This window comes from Scomber scombrus, chromosome 17, assembly GCF_963691925.1.
Source record: "Scomber scombrus chromosome 17, fScoSco1.1, whole genome shotgun sequence".
Lineage (NCBI taxonomy): Eukaryota > Metazoa > Chordata > Actinopteri > Scombriformes > Scombridae > Scomber > Scomber scombrus.
In genome coordinates, this window is record NC_084986.1 from 15,795,951 (window position 1) to 15,816,040 (window position 20,090).

General features: G+C 37.9%; 1 protein-coding gene across 2 annotated transcripts in view; it reads left to right on the forward strand.

Moving 5' to 3' along the window:
- Positions 1-141: 141 nt before the first annotated feature.
- fig4a (FIG4 phosphoinositide 5-phosphatase a) overlaps positions 142-20,090 on the forward strand; it is a 46,574-nt gene continuing 26,625 nt past the window's right edge. For both annotated transcript variants that reach the window (XM_062437027.1, XM_062437028.1), the window contains exons 1-11: positions 142-323; positions 463-578; positions 2,347-2,445; positions 3,541-3,664; positions 8,106-8,262; positions 9,042-9,092; positions 10,015-10,178; positions 10,811-10,939; positions 12,859-12,959; positions 14,288-14,450; positions 16,806-16,903. In XM_062437027.1, coding sequence (XP_062293011.1) covers positions 516-578; positions 2,347-2,445; positions 3,541-3,664; positions 8,106-8,262; positions 9,042-9,092; positions 10,015-10,178; positions 10,811-10,939; positions 12,859-12,959; positions 14,288-14,450; positions 16,806-16,903 — 1,149 coding nt within the window. In that variant the 5' untranslated portion in view covers positions 142-323; positions 463-515. The remainder of the gene's footprint in view (positions 324-462; positions 579-2,346; positions 2,446-3,540; positions 3,665-8,105; positions 8,263-9,041; positions 9,093-10,014; positions 10,179-10,810; positions 10,940-12,858; positions 12,960-14,287; positions 14,451-16,805; positions 16,904-20,090) is intronic.

Here is a 20,090-nt window from a genome sequence, read left to right on the forward strand (position 1 = left end):
TTATAACGATCACAGCTGGTATCTGCGAAAACAAGAAACAAAGGCAACGACGAGTAACATGTTTTTCATTATTATATATCAATTCGCATTTTGGACTCTGCGAGACACCGTATCAGCTGACACGAGATCGACAGTCACCTGACTAAAACAAATTCATGCTGTATGCTCCTCTGTGCTAGCCGAAAGATACTTAGACAGGTTACAATCATATTTAATTAATAATAACGTTCAAACCTGATATTTTGACTGCCAGAGGAGATGCGCATTGTCATCCTTTTGGACGGTTGGTGGCTACAACGCAGCTAGAGCTAGCTAGTTTAACGGTGAGTAAAGCTAGGAAATGCAGAGGGCCAAAATAATGCATATGCTATAATTATCAGAGTTACATTTGTACAGCTTGTCTTTTACATCTCAAGACGTGAAGTTATTGTTGATTTACATGTTGTGTCTATATTCACTCAGGTCTTGTGTTACCTCCTCTGGACTGGGATTGTTTGGACCATAAAGGAGTAAGAATGCCTCAGTCAGCAGCTACCATCAGTGGGATCCAGAGGATGGTTCTGTACGAAACCAGAGCCGTAAGTCTGACATATATTTATATGCTGTTATTATGACTGTTTCGTTATGACTTCAGCTCAGTCTGTGCATGGATTTACACTTGTAGGGTGCAGGTAGCCAACAGAATTTACAGGAATTACATAACTCATTCAGTGTATGTTTAGGACTACATTTTGGCTGTCCTGATGCTTGGTTCATGAAATATGTGCTAACTAGAACATAATTAGGGAATTTGTAATTTTTCCACACGCCCTTGCGTCAAAGAAAGGATGACTGAACCCACCTATTCGATACTACAGTTTCACAAATTCTCACCTTGAAACAACAAATTAGCGTGAGGAACCACCAAACACAACCAGTCTTTTCCAGGTCTGATGGAAGTGACTTGCTAAGAACACTGTGGCACTATTATTTTATTTAAAAATATTTATTACTACACACAATATTGAGAAGTCATTTTCCCAGCCAGTCTGCATATTCAATTCACTTACATTCACAATTCCACCTCGAACAGAAGAATTTATCATTCATGCTGAAATGTGACTCTGATGATGCATTTTCTAACTGTACTTTAGTGAGAAAAGCATGCTCAATTTAAAATTTTAACACTTAAAACAACACTGGACATACTCATAAGACTGGAGAGGGATGGTTAGATATTGTAGGAGTGTGAGTACTTGTCAGCAAGCACTAGATGGCAGCAAAAGAGTGTTTATGGTAGTTTGTTGTACCAGTTCTGATTCTTTGATTGACCATGACCTATAAGAAGTCAATTATTATGAGGATTTGCATCATAATTGTCTAGACAGTTAGAATAATTACATTTGGCCAGACAAAATTAAATGCAAATAACAATTTAGGTTTGATTTAGTCTTGTTGCCATGTTTATTTTTCTTCTTGAGAGATGAGTTGTTGTCATCCTTATGTCTTTATTGTGGGTTGTTTTGCCAATATGCAGTTTCCTTCTTATTACAAAAGTACAGTACCTGTCATCTCTAGTAAACACACTCAATTAGACAGGAAAACATTGGTCACAGTTGAGTTACCGTAATATTTTATTAAACTTCTCTCAGACCATTTTGCTGAACAGTGGATACAAAAGTAACTCTTGGACAAAGGGGGCTCTATGGTATATTGGGAAATGTGGAACAGGACAAACTGGCTATAATAGGTTTTGGGCTGTGCTGATACATGGTGTACCAATTTAACGGTCTTTAGTGGACAGAAAATCTTGAGCCATCTCACAACCCAGTGTGAGGAAAAATAATGACTTGAAAGAATAAGATAAGAAGACACAAAGGAAGACATTAGAATGTAACCGTGTGATCAAATACATGCTGTGCCTACATGTACTTTCTAATTCAGTGTACATTCAAACTCATCACTCGCAATTTATATGATACATATTTGCCTTGAATTCCTTTTTTTGTCGAATTTGACAGGCTTCTATCACATTCATTCTACCTGGGTCCCATTGTGCACATTTATAAGGAAAAAGTGCCCTGAATGTCCCTGAGATGTTAATAATGGGACTGCACTGTATAAGGCCAGATTGTAATAACATAGACTGTCTATGTCTATTGAACTGTGAAAACTACATGTCTTCTCTTGGACACATCATGCCATTGTGCTCTTATTCAAAACTGGTTATAGAAACTGAGTCTGCTCTGAATGTCACCCACGATAAAGCTACTCTCTCCAAGTATCCACAAAATATTACGCAACCACAGAAGTAATGTAAAATGCAAATGCAATATAGTGCAAACATGGTTTTATTTTTCTTTCCAGAGGTATTTTTTGGTGGGGAGCAATCAGGCACAGACCAAACACCGTGTCCTGAAGATTGACCGCACAGAACCCAAGGACTTGGTCATAATTGATGATAAGGTGAGCACCAAGCCTTCACCAGAGTCGGTACAATACTAATGTATATTCTTATGTAATACTGTACAGTACGCCTGGGGGGTGGGATTGTACAATCAGTCAGCCTGTCCCATGAGTATTGCAGATGACTGCTTAGCTCATGAGTGCTGCGTGCACCTCCTTTTCTTCTTCGTTGCTCATTACCAGGATCTATGAGCTAGGAGTTGATTTGTTTGTTAGTGTTGCAGATGATTATGATTATGATGTGTTTGTTATTATGAAGCATCTGTGACTAAATATCCATCACCCCACGCTCTCGTTCTTGCAAATATTGCGCTGACCTCTGGAAACGGTGTTTGTTTTTCATTTGAGTGGCTACTTTAGTATTTTACAGTGTGTTGGATGCTTGAGAATGTGATAAAGAATTGTAGTGGGGGAGGCTCGAAGCAGAAAATACTGCCTAATCTTTCACTTTCTCTCGGTTCATACTGTATGTAAAGTAAGCTAAGGCCTGTGTAATGGAATAAAAGGCTGCTTAGAGCTCCTTAGATTTCTGAGATAAATAAAGATCATACAGCAAGCTGTAGATCATAAATAACTGGAGATTGGACATCTACTAGATTGATGTGTTTTTCAGTGGAAAGCAATAATTTCCCCAAATGAACAGGGCATTCACACACAAATATAAGCATTTACAGTGCATTACTGTGCAGCTCAGTAGAGAGGAAATGCATAAGGATGAAAAACCTTGCTGATAATAAAAACATGTTTACTGGTTATATATTACAATATTGCACTAATAATTTTGAAAGCAGCTAATCTATTTTTGGAGTAATTGCTTTGCTGAACATCAATGTAAACCTTTTTGCAGAAAATGTGAGGCAATTGATGTAAAAGGCCTGTGAGTCATGTAGTTATTATTGCACTGGAAATGACTGATCAGTCCAAAATTATTCCTGAGTAAGGAGCTTTTCTTTTGAGAAACAAATAGATCATGCCCAGTTTTCTCCTGCCTCATGCTGCAAGGTAGAATAGACAATATGGCAATTATGAACATAAGTAAATAAACTAAAATGTGTATATCTGTATATATCTCTATGTGTATTTGTATGTTTGAAGCATGTTTACAACCAGCAAGAGGTGCGGGAGTTACTGGGCCGCCTGGACCTGGGCAACCGCACCAAAATTGGCCAAAAGGGTTCGTCTGGCTTGTCCAGGGCAGTCTCAGCCTTCGGCATTGTGGGTAAGTGCAATCCCTCCACCCTCATCCTTACTGGAACACCAATAATCAATGATGGCAACATTTACTTTACCTCCAAAGCATTGACCTGGTTCTGCATATTAAGTACAGGAGATGGAAACACATAAAATAAAAGGAACACCTGGTGGGATAATGCAATCCACCACAATACAGCCCAGCCAACACTACTACTTGTACCTTTTGTGAAGCTTATAATGTTCAATTTTCAGGTTTCAAATAATCAGTGGCATACTCGGAGGCAACCAGAAGCTTTTTCACATTTTTATTACTTTCCCTCTTCTTCTGTAGAAAGGCAGATAAAAAGAAACTGTAACAATATTGTTTGGGAGGACAGCCGGTAACTACAAAAGTAATTCAGCAGCTAACCATGATGACAATTACCATTTTCACCATCATAGTTTAGCTTGTTAGCATTTGATAATTAGCACTAAACATGAAGGCTTTAACTTATGATTATTGTCATTATCATTTAATCTCAGTTATTTTTTTGATTAATCGATTATTTGTTTGGTCTGTAAAACATCAGAAAACAGTAAAAAATGTCCATCGCAATATCCCAGAGTACAAGGTGTAGTCATTACATGTTTTTATCATGTAGGATTAAAAGAATAGCATATTTTCACATTTAAGAACCTGGAACCATCAAATCTTTGAGATTTTTGGTTAAGGAAATGACCTAAACCACAAATTTATTATCAAAATAATTGCACAAAATCATAAGGATTCATCATCTAGGGACCATGAATGTCTGCACAGAATTTCACAGCAGTCAATCCTTAAAATGATGGACTAACTGCGTTCCAGGTCAACATTACCATCCTTCCCTAGATCCATGCTGCTTCCAAAACTTCAATGTTTCAATGTTGTGAAACAATAAAACATGTTAAGTATTTTAATATATAAACCACACTGTGTTACTTAACACATCTCAGTAGTCAATACCTTTACATTTCAACACTTATTAACGCTAAAAATCAGAGAAATGTAATGTAATTGACTGTTAATAAATAATTAAATTAGTTTCTGTTTGATGACAAACTGCTAACTCACATCACAGTATAACACATGATTCTTGAAAAAACAGGTCATGGCCAATGTCTCTGTGCTGTGGACGTGGCCCTACAGACCTTATTACTTTTTGCACTGTTGTATGATTCATCAAAAGCACTCATGGTGTCTCTCTTCTGACGTTTTGTTGACCCAACATATGAAACACCATTCACACGCACTTTCTGAGCTTATCTGTCCGTTTCATCTGTATATAAAAATGGAGGCTGCGTAACATCAGAACTGATCACTTGTGTAGCACCTGCAGAACGGTCCTCTCACAGCATTTTCACCCCAGTTTCTACTCTTTATTGGTGTGACAGAGCTGTAAATGTCTTGCTTGTGCTGCCTTATCAGTACTCAAGTCATGACCTACATTTTGTGCTACGGATGTTCTTATACACACACAAGGAGGGTTTGACGTTGTCGACAACCTGTCTTGATGATTTCATCAGATTATTGATCACAGAAAATTGTGTCACCTTTAGTTTTGGGTGAATTGCTTCTAAACAGTTTATGATCTTCATGACGGTGAGAATGAACTAACCTTAAAGCCAGTTTAGTATTTATTTACATTTTTACATGTAGGTTTTATTGGAATGAACCAATTAGCAGTTAAAGAATGCAATTTTCATCGTAATTTTTGTAAAACATGCTGAAATCCAAAGAATGTTTTTCAGAATTTACAATCAGTACTGAGAAAAATCCATCCAAAACCTCTTTAAGCCAAAATCAATTAAACAAAATCTTAACTGATTTATATCAGACATGTTACTGCTCATGAGACTTTATTTCCTGACTGGAAACAAAATCCAGATTTGATTAGCTTTTGCGAAGTGGCTCTAAACTTTTACATCCAGCCTTCACGGTGCTGTTGTCAGGTCCAAAAAATAATTGCAGTGGTCTTCTTTTTTACCATGAATTTTCTGTGTGTGTGTGTGTGTGTGTGTGTGTGTGTGTGTGTGTGTGTGTGTGTGTGTGTGTGTGTGTGTGTGTGTGTGTGTGTGTGTGTGTGTGTGTGTGTGTGTGTGTGTGTGTGTGTGTGTGTGTGTGTGTGTGTGTGTGTGTGTGTGTGTGTGTGTCCGTTTCCAATGCTGGCAAAGTTACATTCTAGCAGTTACTAACTAACGACTCTTTCAAAGCTGTTCAGTCGTGTTCCCTTTTAAATAAGTGCTGTAAAAGTGTATTTTAAGACTGAATTCAGTATCATTTTTGAAGCAGCAGATTGGTCGGTCACATTGACACAGACAGACCCTGATTTTGACATTTGCTTAAATAAATGAGATGCTTTTTTCCTCCACTGTGACCTGATGCCATTTTTTTTTCACAAGCAGCTATTTGGCAAAGTCACTGTGTCATATATGGAATAAAAGACTGATGCAGCCATGTTGGGTACAGTTTATCCTGAGAGGCCCTTTGTCTGGGACCTTTCTTATTACAGTATGTAATGAGTACCATTATTGTAAGTATATTTTTATTCGCTTTCATCATCAGTTTTGTCAGTCTGACCCATCTCTGGCAGGAAGAAACACAAAAAATGAATGTAGGACCTGTCAGTCTGCAAAGCCACAAATGTGGGCTGTGAAAGTATAGTTGGCTCTCATACAAGGCTATCACTGATAGGCTCAGTTGAGTGTTCAGTGAAACATACCTCACATCTGCAAATTTGGATGTATTAGCTCTCACTTATATTGATCAGTTAGTCACTTTAAGTGTCTTGCAGTGGACACATGTTTTACTCACATTGATAGAATGACTCATGTATATCCTGTAAGAACATCTGAGAAACACAAATAACAGTGCTTTCAAGCCACCCTTTTTGTTTTTTGTTTGTACTGGATATACTTACAGCTCATAATGTTTCAACTAAACCAGAGTGAGAAATATCAGACACTCAGTTCAGCTGAATATCTGCATGGTTCCTTTTGTAATGAAAAAAGACTATTGTACCACAAGTTATGAAATGTATGAAAAGAGACAGAGGCCAGATGGTGGAATCAACTACCCAATGGTGCATTCAAGTAACACCTGAAAGCCCCTGTAACATTTTAGCACTTAGTTGATTGTTGCACTTTATTTTTGTTATTCTTATGCAGTGATACCTCCAGTTATTTCTGACTTGAATGATATATTTTAAAAAAAACTAAACAATAACTAACAAACAAACAAAAAAGAAAACCTTCTGTATGGCTCTTTCTCATCGTACTTTACCTTGTCCGCTACTTGAGAATTTATACCATGGCTCTTTCTGAGTGACAAAATGTAAGTGTAAAATGTCAGAGTGCTCCCGCAGTTTAGTATTGTACTTGTAAGACACATTAAAGAAAGAACTATCACAACCGCATCCGTAGAATGGGTCAAGCTCCAAAAGGTCTGCATCCTACCCTCATCATTATGCAACATCTTTTGTACAAGATTGTAATGCCCCCACATTTGTAATGCAGACTTGGTTAAAATTTGAAATATGATGAAACTCCCTAACGAATCACCAAAGACAGTATACAACTGTTTAAAAATCAACCACCTCCGTTGTTCCAATGGAGCACATCCATTACATAGCGTAGCATACATTTTATAGTGTCTAAAAAAAGTGAAGGACCACATGCAAACACTGAAATATTTATTAATTATTTATTTTAGGGGATTTGTGTTGATATTTGTATTTGTTTGTTCATCTGTTGATTTACATAATACTTTATATTCACCTGCATTTGTAGCCTCTCTTTGTATGTGGAAACATAATATGAACCTCATCGTCCTTACTAGCAAGCTTACAGTACAATGCCAAGGATTAAAATATTCCCAAAATAGGAGGTCTTCTGATTTAACTGCATCTTAGCAGAGATATTGGGGAAAGTAGTGTGTATTGCGCTTACATAAACTATTGGCCTTGATGATGCAGTATTACTAATAATAGACTGTAAAATAAACATGCAGACATCATTCACACTCATCCAGATATCACATATAATATCATAATATCACAGAGTAATAAGCTCATCAAGATGAAGGCAAGTCAATGAGTATGTTGCATGATACTTTCTGGGTCAGGTTTTCATTAATGACCTGCAGAATACAGGTAATATAGTGAAACATGACACACTAACACTCATGATCCTCCTCCACTAATTGAGGAGCTGTTTGTATTGTCGAAGCCTGAAGTTGATATTCAGGCTGCAGAAAGGTTGACCTACTTTTCAGGACTTTTTTCTCTGAACAGGAGTTACATCACCTGGTTATATCAGTGCCAAGGTGACAAAGAAAGCGGTCCTCGAATGGAAAGTTTTGCATTGTGATTCATGCTTTATAAATCATACTGCATTTAGCTTCGTTAGTTAGTTAGTTTATTCTAAATCTGTATGTTTCTTCTTGACAGGGTTCGTACGTTTCCTCGAGGGCTACTACATTGTGTTGATCACCAAGCGCAGAAAGATGGCTGACATCGGTGGCCACTCCATCTACAAAATTGAAGACACCAGCATGATATATATCCCCAATGACTCGGTCAGGGTCACACACCCAGATGAAGCAAGGTACTGCCTTGTTCTCTTCTTATCTTTCCAAACTTACATGTGTAAGGGTGCCATTGAAGACCTTTTGCCCAGTCCCCATCAGCTCGTAACTGCCATATATCCACATAAACACTACCGCAAGCAATTTATAAAAACGCCCTCATTGGATACACTGTTATGATGGGAATGTTAATTACATTTTGGATGGACATTGCAATAGAAAGATGCCTGACTTTCTTGACAGGAATTTCTGCACAACAAAGCATTGAGGAATCAGTCGAAAACATTTTGAAGATAAAATGCTGCATCTCTGCACTACTGCAATGAGCACCCGCATTTGTTCTCACACACGATAGTCTTTAAAGATGAGGACATCTTCCATTTTGTCGAAAATGAAGATGAAATGTTTTCTTAGTTGTATTCAACTGGGAAATGTAATTCCAATAAAATATCCATTATTTCTGAGCATGAACCTCCAAGAAAAGTATAAAACAAGGGGAATTTAAAGAAAATTACAGTAAAAACACGATACAAGCAAACATAAATGTAAAATATGAATGTAGTTACAGTTTGATGTATCTGAGTTCACACAGTATCATAGATGATCAAACATGCTTCATATTCACATTAATGATTCAACAGAAGGCAATGCAAATGTACAGAATCATTGTGACAGACTAATATTATAAAAGATTAGCACATTAAACGTATTAACAAACTGCCTTCAAAGATGATGCTCCTTTCCTGAAACATCTTTCGCATCTGACTTTCTGAGTTTTTGCTCTCTTCTCTTACTGTAGATATGTGCGGATCTTTCAAAATGTGGATCTATCCAGCAACTTTTACTTCAGGTAAGAACAATTCTTAATCTAAATTCTTTGGGGGGGAAAACAAACTCAGACTACAGTATTTATTACTAATACACATAAAATGTAGAAAATATAGAAATTAAATATGCCAGCTTTGAGGAGGCTTGCTACACATTGACATTTTTTTTTTTTTTTTTTTTCACTTTTCAGCCCCATTAGGGAGCATATAAATCAAAAAATTGGTGGAAAATTGCCCACATACCATGGAGCGATTCCTCAAAATTATGATATAGAACTTTTTTTTTTCTATTTTGTTAAATATATCTTTTGGTCATGATCGTGTATTGTGATGCTGATCCAGATTTAACAGTTTTCTGTTATTAAACAGAAGAATGGAAGAAGAACGAATGCAGCAGAAAGTGTGAATAACTCAACACAAAGCTGGCCATGTGTGATGCTGTCCAGAGCTCTGATGAGACCTTGTAATATCTAAGAGTAGTTTAGGTTAACAGTACTGAACCTCCATTTTCATGTGTTTTATATTGACAAGTTTGCCCTTATTTGTCACGAGGAGTCTGCACACAGCTTGTAGAGTTTATTGAAGGTCATGAGTTCTTTCACCACAGTTCACACAAACATTTCCATGTCCTCCATGTCTGTTGTGATTTTGAATAGCTTTACAAAAACGGAGAAAAAAAGCTGCAAATACAACTTTTACTATGAGTCTTTTTAATATCAACAACTAAGAAAATAATCTCTTAGGTTTCATTTTAAATATATATCCTAACAACTACTAGCACTTCTTGTATTCAGTTCACTGTCCTGACACAAATTACACCTCATGTCTCCAGTTGTACAATGCAACATGAAATTGTTTATAGCTCTGTTTCTATAGTATGGCCTAAATTTGCTACGGGACTGTACAGGCTGTACTTGTTTAAAATTACATTGTTGTTACCCACAGCTACAGTTATGATCTGAGCCACTCGCTGCAGTACAACCTGACTTTGCTACAGAGGCCGTATGAGTTGTGGACGTCAACAGCCTCCTCCGCTGAGGAAGAGGTACACACGCAGAGCAAGCAGGACAGCTTCGACATCTTTGAAGAAGAGGGGCTGCCTACGCAAGGTGAGTGGAAGTTAATCAATAGTTTTCATGTCCTGTTTGTTCTATTGATTGGAGAAGTCCTTGGCAGGGCGCTCCACCTTGTAGTTGATGGAGGAGCTTGGTGGTGGGGTTCCTGGAACATGAGCAACATTGGCAAAGATGCAGCTTGAAGCTGAGGGCAGGAGGAAAGAGAAGAAGCTGCCATAGCCGAGTCTGTGACGATTCTCATTCATCCAGGTCACGGTTATCTTAGCTCAGTTAAACTTATTACCCTACGTAATAAATTCAGTGGTAATGAGTGTAAATGATGCAATTGATTCCCATTAAGATGCAATTATGTATCTGCTTTATTGCAGGTTTGTCTTACCTTGTGAAAGTCCATTAAAAATCAGTTGAAAATAGCGTGCAGAGACACTGCAGCCTTGACAGATGCATTCTCTCATTTTACAACATGTGTATCTTGATACAGTTACACAGGCTTAATCCCGGTTACAGCAACTTAATGCTCATGTTGCTAAATATGCTCTTGTTCCACTGAACACTTCCTCTGAGTTGAGCCTCTGTTGTTGTTTTTTTTCTTCCATTTTGATGGTCTGATCCCAGTTCAGTAAAATGATCCAGAGGTTTCATGTGTCCCTTCTTTTCTGCCGCAGTGGTTTATGGCCTCCAGAACGAGCCGTACTACAAATATGTGTGGAACGGGAAGTTGCTGGAACGAGTCAAGGACATAGTGCATCATGACTGGCTCATGTATATAATCCACGGCTTCTGCGGACAGTCCAGTATCCTTTCATTTTGTGATGCTAAACTGTGCAGCTGTTGCTTTTTTATGTGTCTGTGTGTCATTCTTTATTTTTATAACATTGTCACTGTGTAAATATAATTAGATATTACGATTTAAATGCTCAGCCGTAACATCTGTCAGCATCACACAATGTTGACACTCCCCTTCATCTCTCAGCATCAGCTCACTTGTTGAGCTGTGCTTGCAGAGCACGTGGATCACACGATGAGAGATAGTGTGTGTGTGTGTGTGTGTGTGTGTGTGTGTGTGTGTGTGTGTGTGTGTGTGTGATTCACCACGAAAAAAACGCAGAAGCAATTTGTGTTTGCTTTTAGGGCTTTAGAAAAAAAGTATGATCGCAATTAAGCAATGGTTATCAAGTATGTAAACACTGGCACTTGGACATAATCTCCCCATCTGGTATCATCAGAGACAAAGCAGCAACATTGTATATTTTGAATAAAATGAGCTACATAGTCTTTCTTTCTTCTGTTTGTACATCCACACACAAATATTCTTTTGTTTGCTTGAATGTTTTTTGTTTCTCTGTTTGTCTTTTCATTTTAGTGCTACAGTAGCGTTTTTGCTTTCAAGTTTTACTAGACACAGGCTGCATACCAAAGATTAGTATTAGGCTCTACATGAATAATTTCCTCTGCCCTTATTGAGAAGCTTCTGTAGTATTGATGCATGGGTTTCTGCTGCAGAGGCGCTTTCAGCTTGACTAGAGCTGAGTAAACAGTCTGATTTATTATGTTAAAAATCTGCCTTGGGTTACCAAAACCAAAGAATTTAATCATTTTTCATCAAGTCCCCTTTACAAAGATCACACTAAGCAGAGTAAAATGTAGCGTTTTTGTTAAAAGAAAAAGTATTTTATATTCTGTTATTGATTATTTTTAAGGAATTAAATTGTACTTTTTGCCTAATGCCAAAGCTTTGAACAGTAAACTGCTGTCAATACTGCCTCCTGTCTTATCAACACATTGTGTGGGTGCGCTTTGAGTTTAGACGATTCCTGGAAACTGTTTGGCCTTCAGTGCTGTTTTTCTGAGAGCATTTGAGGACCAGTGGGTGCAGTAACAGGAGACTAAGCAGATGGTGTAAAGGAAGAAATGTGTGGATGATGAGGGAACATTAAAGAAGCAAGACAGTGGGGAAAAAAATGATAACAATTAAAAGGAAGGAAAGAGGATATGATGGTGTTAGTGGAAAATAATTAGGACACAATTGGCCTTATTGAAATGTACCTAAGCACCAATTTGGCACATGAATTAATAAAGAACATATCATAGGATTCAAAATGGACATCCTGTATGTAAGAGCATCATTAATCTCTTATGGCACATGAAACACCACTGATGTTGGAGAAACTTCAAAAATATATTTTTTCACAATTGTTCGATCTTTTAAAGTAGAAAAAAACTGAGAGGGTGGGTTACATCATTTTCACCACTTTTGCCAATGATAATAGAGATATGATACTATGAAGTGAGAGTAATATTTTGTTAATGTTCCTATTAATGTGCTGTTTCAAGATTTTTTAAGTTAAACATTGTGTGTGTGTGTGTGTGTGTGTGTGTGTGTGTGTGTGTGTGTGTGTGTGTGTGTGTGTGTGTGTGTGTGTGTGTGTGTGTGTGTGTGTGTGTGTGTGTGTGTGTGTGTGTGTGTGTGTGTGTGTGTGTGTGTGTGTGTGTGTGTGTGTGTGTACACACACGTGTGTACGTGTGTACGTGTGTGTACAGGTGATCATGCAGTGTGTGTGTGTACGTGTACAGATAGGTGATCATGCAGTGTGTGTGTGTACGTGTACAGACAGGTGATCATGCAGTGTGTGTGTGTGTACGTGTACAGACAGGTGATCATGCAGTGTTCTCAGCAGTGTGCCATTATTCCTCCTTTACCCACCAACCACAGAGCTTCTGATCTATGGCCGACCGGTTCACATCACCCTCATTGCCAGGCGCTCCAGTAAATTCGCGGGGACCCGATTCCTCAAAAGAGGAGCCAACTGTGAGGTACAGTGGTTGCCAAGGCAACAGCGAAGAATAGATAGCGGAGGCAGGGCCGAGGGCCACCTGAATGATTGAGATGACTCAGTCATGTTGATCACAGGGGGTTAAATTGACCCCACTGCCTCTTCCTTGAGTATGCATGAGTGCCAGCATGGGTGTGTGTTGTGGGAGGAAGTTTAGGAACAAACATAGATCTCCCTTTTCTATTTGCACTGCTACACAGAGATTAGATTGGGCACAATTTTCACAAATTCTTGCTACTGTGTGCATTGGCAAATATAATAGTCTATAGATGTAAAATTGTAGCAATGGTTCATTTTAGCATTGTCTAATATAGTGCTACTGCTAAGTTTTATTTTATTATCAATTTATATTAAGTTAAGTTATTAATAATTTGCAGATAATTTTTTCGATGAATTGATTAGTTCTTTGGGCTATAAAATGTCAGAAGATAGTGAAAAAATGCCTGAGGTTACATCCTATTTTTTGTCAGGCCAACAGAAAACCATAATATTCTCACATTTGACCAGTTGGAACCAATACATTTGAGGCATTTTTGCTTAAAAAATCGATTATCAATGTAGTCACTGAATAATTTTCTGTTGAACAAGCAGTCGTTGCAGCTCTAGTTTGATAGCAGATATTTTGACTTGCCATTGTAGAAAAATCACAAATATAATTAATATGGTTAACAACTGGTCTGTTCCAGTTAGGTATTGTTAATTAACCCTGTGGTTTTCCTGCTATTTCATCTCAGCATGTCTGCTGTCAAAAAGACCTGTGGACCAAAAGTGTGGATTGCCTTATGAACACACCTGTGGCTCAGGGTTCATTCTTGATTTTACAACAGCAGATAAGAAAACAATCTCACTGGTTCATTTAGCATTTGTTCAGGAGCTTTTAATCATACCACATGATCTTCATGAGCAAACGGAGTTCACCCAGTTGGCATGAAATTGCTGATGTTAAAATTTCCATTTTTCTGAACACTTAAGAAACCTTTTGCCCATGTTGATCACAATCATGCCCACCTGCTTATGAAGACCATGTGATATGATTGAAAGATTCAGAACAGCTAATAATTGGACTAAACTAAATGGTAAGATTCTCACCATAAGGTCTCAACTGATGTTTAAAAGGTCAAAACTGATCTTTGAACCCCAGCTTTGAAGCCAGTGCTCAGAAAATAAATTGAATTTTGAACTCCATCTGGTAATGACGATCACATGATACGATAAAAAGCTCCAGAACAGTCAGCCACTAAATGGACCTCGTGGTGAGATTACTTTTTCAGCATTTTTGCGTTTTTTTGTGATTTATTTTGTTTTCAGGGGGATGTAGCTAATGAGGTGGAGACGGAGCAGATCGTCCACGACGCCTCAGTCATGTCTTACACAGCAGGAAGTTACTCCTCATACGTCCAGGTGCGAGGTTCAGTGCCGCTCTACTGGTCCCAGGACATTTCCACCATGATGCCGAAACCCCCGATACGATGTAAGACTGCTGCTGTGAACTAAATGCATGTTTCACCTTCATACATCAACAGCTTTATTGTTATTCAGTGTCAGAATAATTTGCCTGAGATATCAAACATCATGTAGTATACTGGCTATTACCTTTGATATACCAATATCTAATTTATAATAGAGAGTATTTAAAGAGCAGCATTAGGATGGACCTAAAGACAGATAACAAATGAAAGATACTTATTTAAGTTTATAATGCTCAGTATATTAATTCTAGCAGCTGTTCAGGACCAGAAATAACCTTGTAGGGCCAGAATAAGAGTGGATTTAGTCAGCGACCATTCTTCTCAACCACTGGAACAAAGATTTAAATAAAGAAAAAGGTGAAGCTAGGACGCCCCCCTCTTGATCGTCATCTTTGTATCCATCTTCTGATCTCATTATGAGCAGGATAAAAACACAAAACCAGGGCCAGAGGGAGGTGATCAGGTCTCTGAGACTGATGACATTGGAGACTGCTGTGTGCGTGTGCGTGTGTGTGTGTGTGCATGCACTGGAAGATATTTTTTTGCTTGCATGTGGACAATGCCTGTATTAAATCATAATCATTTCTCCCCAGTTTGCCCTTTAATTCATCCTCAGATGACATTTACCTGTGTGAGATAGAGACATGAAGCGTGTTCCTTAGATCCCTCTGTATATCAACTTACCTCATTTTCCTGCTCCCCCTTTGATCCTTACTGACAGACCTTATCTGCATTTCCCAAATGTTGCCCAATTCTTGCACCATTTAAACATATCAGTTTATATGTCACTGTGCACACATAAGTAGTTTGACACAGTTTTGTTTTGATATTGGTATACTTTATCTTTTATATATTTTTTCTGTCAGTGAAGGTTTCTTGTTTACATGTTCGTCCATTTCTATGTTCAATTCAAAATGAAATTACATTGCTTGTTTTGTTTTTTAATTTTAGCAAACATATCTGCTCTTTTAATCTCACCTCAGTGCACTACCAATACTTGGATTAGCCTGTTTTATTGTAATATAGCTTTTCATTGGTGGAAATCGCCCAAATTAAGGATCTGCAACAATGATGACAAATTGTAGTTTCAGTTGGACTTTAATGTCAAACATTTACATCTCTTTGTGCTGCGGTCTAAACAACAAGATGCAGCTCACATCAAACAGATAATCAAGTCTTGTTCAAAATATTTGTAATATTTATTCAATCATGATTCGGCCTAGTAGAATGACATCTATTAGATGAATTTAGGTCAGAGAGATAGTTTGAAGTGTCAGTACATTTGTCCATATCACATCATGTGCCGTCCTTTGCTTCGCCTCTGCCAAGACAGTCTACTCATTGTTATATAACTATATGTATAATGTGTTTATGATGGCCCTGAAGTGGGCAAATTTCTTGGTTGTGAAGGAGATGACCTTAATGGGCAATGCATCTTCATCATCATCGTCATTATCAACATTTCCATCCCAAGGTACATTTAGAATGTTACAGGGTGTCGTCTCTTTATGTTGACATAAACTCTCATCTCCCCAAAGGCCTCAGTAGAAGTATAGTCGACAAAGTAATGTTGTAATGGCGGCGGAGTGAAGTTGAACACTGTGTGGTGGAGCTTGTGTTTGTATTGTCAGTTTAACATCAAGTGACTGTGTGGGTTGAATTTTTAGCACGATCTGACCTATTTTCTTCTAATCTATCTGTTGGCTGCTTGACTGGTCCAATTTGATGGCAAGCTGCAGGTGTAGGATCTGCATGAGTGGTATATGGAGACATTAAACATGATTTTAAATTAAAGAATGAATACATATACAGTGAAAATGGAAGTGAATCTGAGAAACAGTGAACAATAAGAGGAGGAGTCAGAACTAACTGTGTGTGCTCACTGTGGTGTTATATTGTCTAGTACAGTATAATGTGTCTTTATGAAACAGACTGGCCCTATTAATACAAGTTACCTTATTTCCCCACTTTTGCTTTATCCCACTTTTGTGAGAAGATGCAGGGTTTGCAGAACAGTTTTGTTTAAACCTTCAGTTTTGTTGAAAACTCAAACCAAACTTTTCACATTTTCAGAATGACACAAGTCAACCCAAGTTGTTATGTTTTTTTGCTCGAATTTTGTTGTGGCAAAATCACAAATTATGTTATTGACGAAGCATGAATTAATTATGACTCTAAAAACTGTATTTTATAATTGAACAATTATGCTTTTTGTTTCATAAATGTAAATCATACATTGTGTTCATTTCCACAGAGGCACTAAACATTATCAATTATAATTTTTCCCCATAGTGACCTTTAACACTCTTATTGCTCTAAATAATCAGCATTTAAAAACAGTTTGACTTCTCTTTCAGTGGACCAAGCTGACCCGTACGCCCATGTAGCTGGCCTCCATTTTGACCAGATGCTGCAGCGGTTTGGCTCACCTATTATCATCCTTAACCTGGTTAAGGTAACATATGCGCACGAACACACACACACACACACACACAATGTGTGCAAAACACAAAATGGGTATTTCTATAGACTTACATTAATTTCCTGGAGAGTTGTCCTAACAATAATCATAACCACTACTTTGCCTAAACCCAACCCTTACCATAACCTTAACCATGGACCGAAAGATCAGCGTTTTACCAATTGGGGGCACAGCTTTTGTCACTAATTGTACAAGCTATCTACAATCAACACGTCCTAAGTCTGTTTTGTGTCCCTGAAAGTGACTAAAGTCATTCACACACAACCCACACTTTATTAATTGAGGCCCTAATTTCAGTAGTTACAAAGAAAGTATTACTATCCTTTTCCTTGAATAGGTGTAACAACAACAAAATATATTGATTTAGTTTTAAAGATGTAATTAGATAATAGTAACAACACTGAAAGCCCACTGAAAAAGTAACTGATGTATTCAAAAAGAGAATTTAAAATGTGTACATAACATAGCTATAGATTAGCACAACACTGGAGAGATAGCCAGCAAGAAAACACTACTGGTAGCTGCCAACCTAAAGTTATATCTGCAAATTTTACATCAGTAAGGGCACCCAGGTCGTCAAACTCTTCCCGTTCTCCTGTCACTTCATGCCTGCCTATTCACAATCAGTTATTCAATAAAGTCAAAGAAAATGATCTTTTAAAGAAAACCAGTTTCTTTTAGAAGACTGTCTTCTTAGTGTGTGAATTATATGATGTGGGTTTTTGTGAGATGGTGCTGTGGATTCCTCAAGCGTCTGCTGGGCCTTCGGAGTCACTCACCAGGTAGTTATCTGATAGGGCGAGCAGTGATTGTGGAGTAGCAGAGATTGTACAGGGAGCTGTGATTGCGGAGCAGAGTAGTCACAGGAGATTTTCCCAGTGATGGGTGATTACTAGCTGTTGAAATAGTACCTCGAATATTGATCTCCTTTGGCATCGCTCTCAAAATACACAGAGACAGCAACAATGAGGGGTTACACATACACATTTCTATAAAATCTCCATCAATCATCAAATTGCTTTTAAATTATGAAAAGCAATTACATTAAGATGAATAATTAGATCTCAAGAAATAATGATGGAGCTTTGAAAAGTATGATGCTAATAAAATGTTCCAAGCCATCCAATATGTAAAAAAAAAACAAAAAAACATAAGAATATAAACAAAGGGTTCATTGTCAAAATCGAGTTACTGTATGCTGCATTTTATTTTTCCATCTGCATCCCTGTGTGCACTGTTAGACATTTCAGTTGCAGTAGTACCTTTTGCATAGCCTTCAGCATACACATGCACGGGCACACAGCCATACACTCTGTAGCTCGGGCTTCATGCTCACGTTGCCACTCACAAGGGGAGCAGTGAGACAAGGGACCAATCACAGACCACAGAGTTCCGCACAAGCCACAGCCATGTGATATCTGCAACTGTGGGGAGTAGGGGAGGGGACCCCCTGCTTATACAGAACACCCTCTCCCGTATCCCAGGTAGACAGAGAGGAGAAGGAATGGGCATTTAACCATAAAATCACGACAGTCCATCTCTTCACAGTGGTGACTGGAGTCGCATAGCCGTGTCAACAGGTTTTTTCATGGGTTAGTGCATTATTGTATGTGTAGCCTATATTAAGAGAGTGCACGTGGCCAAGCATGTGAATCACTTTCCCCAACCAACTAACTTAATTATGGTCCATTCAGTTCAAAGATTGGAGCTAACTTTTACCCTCTCCACATAAAAATGAAAAAAAAAGATTTAACCAAGGTTAACCTTTTTATGATTAAAATGTCTCTTTAAAGAGAGTCCTTGAAGCTGCAACCCACAACACTGAACTGGCACTTAAAAGGAAAAGGAATAAAGATGGGAAAAGCATAAAAGCGTTGCATTAAACACGCCCTGTTCTGCACAAAGCTACACATTAAAATAATTACAGTATTTCCACCATTAAAATTGCCTATGACATGTTCCTGTCTGTATATGAGCACATGTGTGATGGTTTGGATTCACGTTATCGTTCATGATCTGTATCTTTGTACAACTCGGACCACGATTATTACTGTAGCATTTGTATGCCGGATTAGACCTGTGTACAGTGCACGTGTGGTTTTGTAAGTACATAGTATCTCATCTGTGCCTGGAAAGTGTGATTTTTTTTTTTTTTTTTTTTTTTTTTTTTTTTTTTGCCAGACTCAATGACAAACTCTGCTGAGAGGCGTGAGGAAATGCATTGGTAATTTGACTGGCCGTCGTGCTGCTTTGCCACTGCTGGATGTGTGGATTGCGATTGTAGCTGTTAAATGATGCATCCAAGGCGATTATCACCCAGGGTGATCACTCAAAAGGCACAATGAGGGGTTTAGTACAGTACATGGAGAAATAACTTAATGGACAGTGTAACTAAAGGTCACAGAGAATGACTAGTGTGCATGCACTTTTATTAACAAAAATATATATATATATTTTTTTTTAAGATTTATGTTTGGGCTTTTTTGTGCCTTTATTCATACAGTTTGGCAGAGAGGCTGACAGGAAACAGGGAGAGAGAAAGGGGAATGACCTGCAGCATATGTCCCTGGCCAGATTCGAACCAGGGACGCTGTATTTATATGGCATGCGCTCTAACCGCTCGACCACCATGGGCTCCATTATTTTTATTTTCATTATTCTTTTTTTCTCTCACTACCTAAGAAACAATAAAACCTTTAGCAGGTGAGCTTTTCAGCACATTTCAATATATTTACATCTGGCAGTTAATGCTGTAGACGCACCCTTTTTAGGCTGGAACTATTTTTCACAGTTTCACTAAATCTAGAAAACATACTTAAAAAATAAAATAAAAAAACCCCCAACATATTTCCTACTTCCCATGTTGGCCGTCACTATTCTGACATATTTTCTGTGTGCATTTAATTATAAAAACCTCTGTGCTAGTAATTATTTGCCCAAACATCACAATCAGGTGAGATATAGACAAAGCACTGGTTAAGACATACAGTATATACATGATATAGCTCAAACTGTTTTCTTGCCTGCAGCATTCTTGACAAAATGCATTCATGAACACAACATTAGATGCAGGACGTTGTATTCTCAAATTTGTGCTAATTTGCTTTTTCTTTCTTTCTTTCTTTCTTTTTATTACTGTATTAGTGGTAGCAAATGCAAC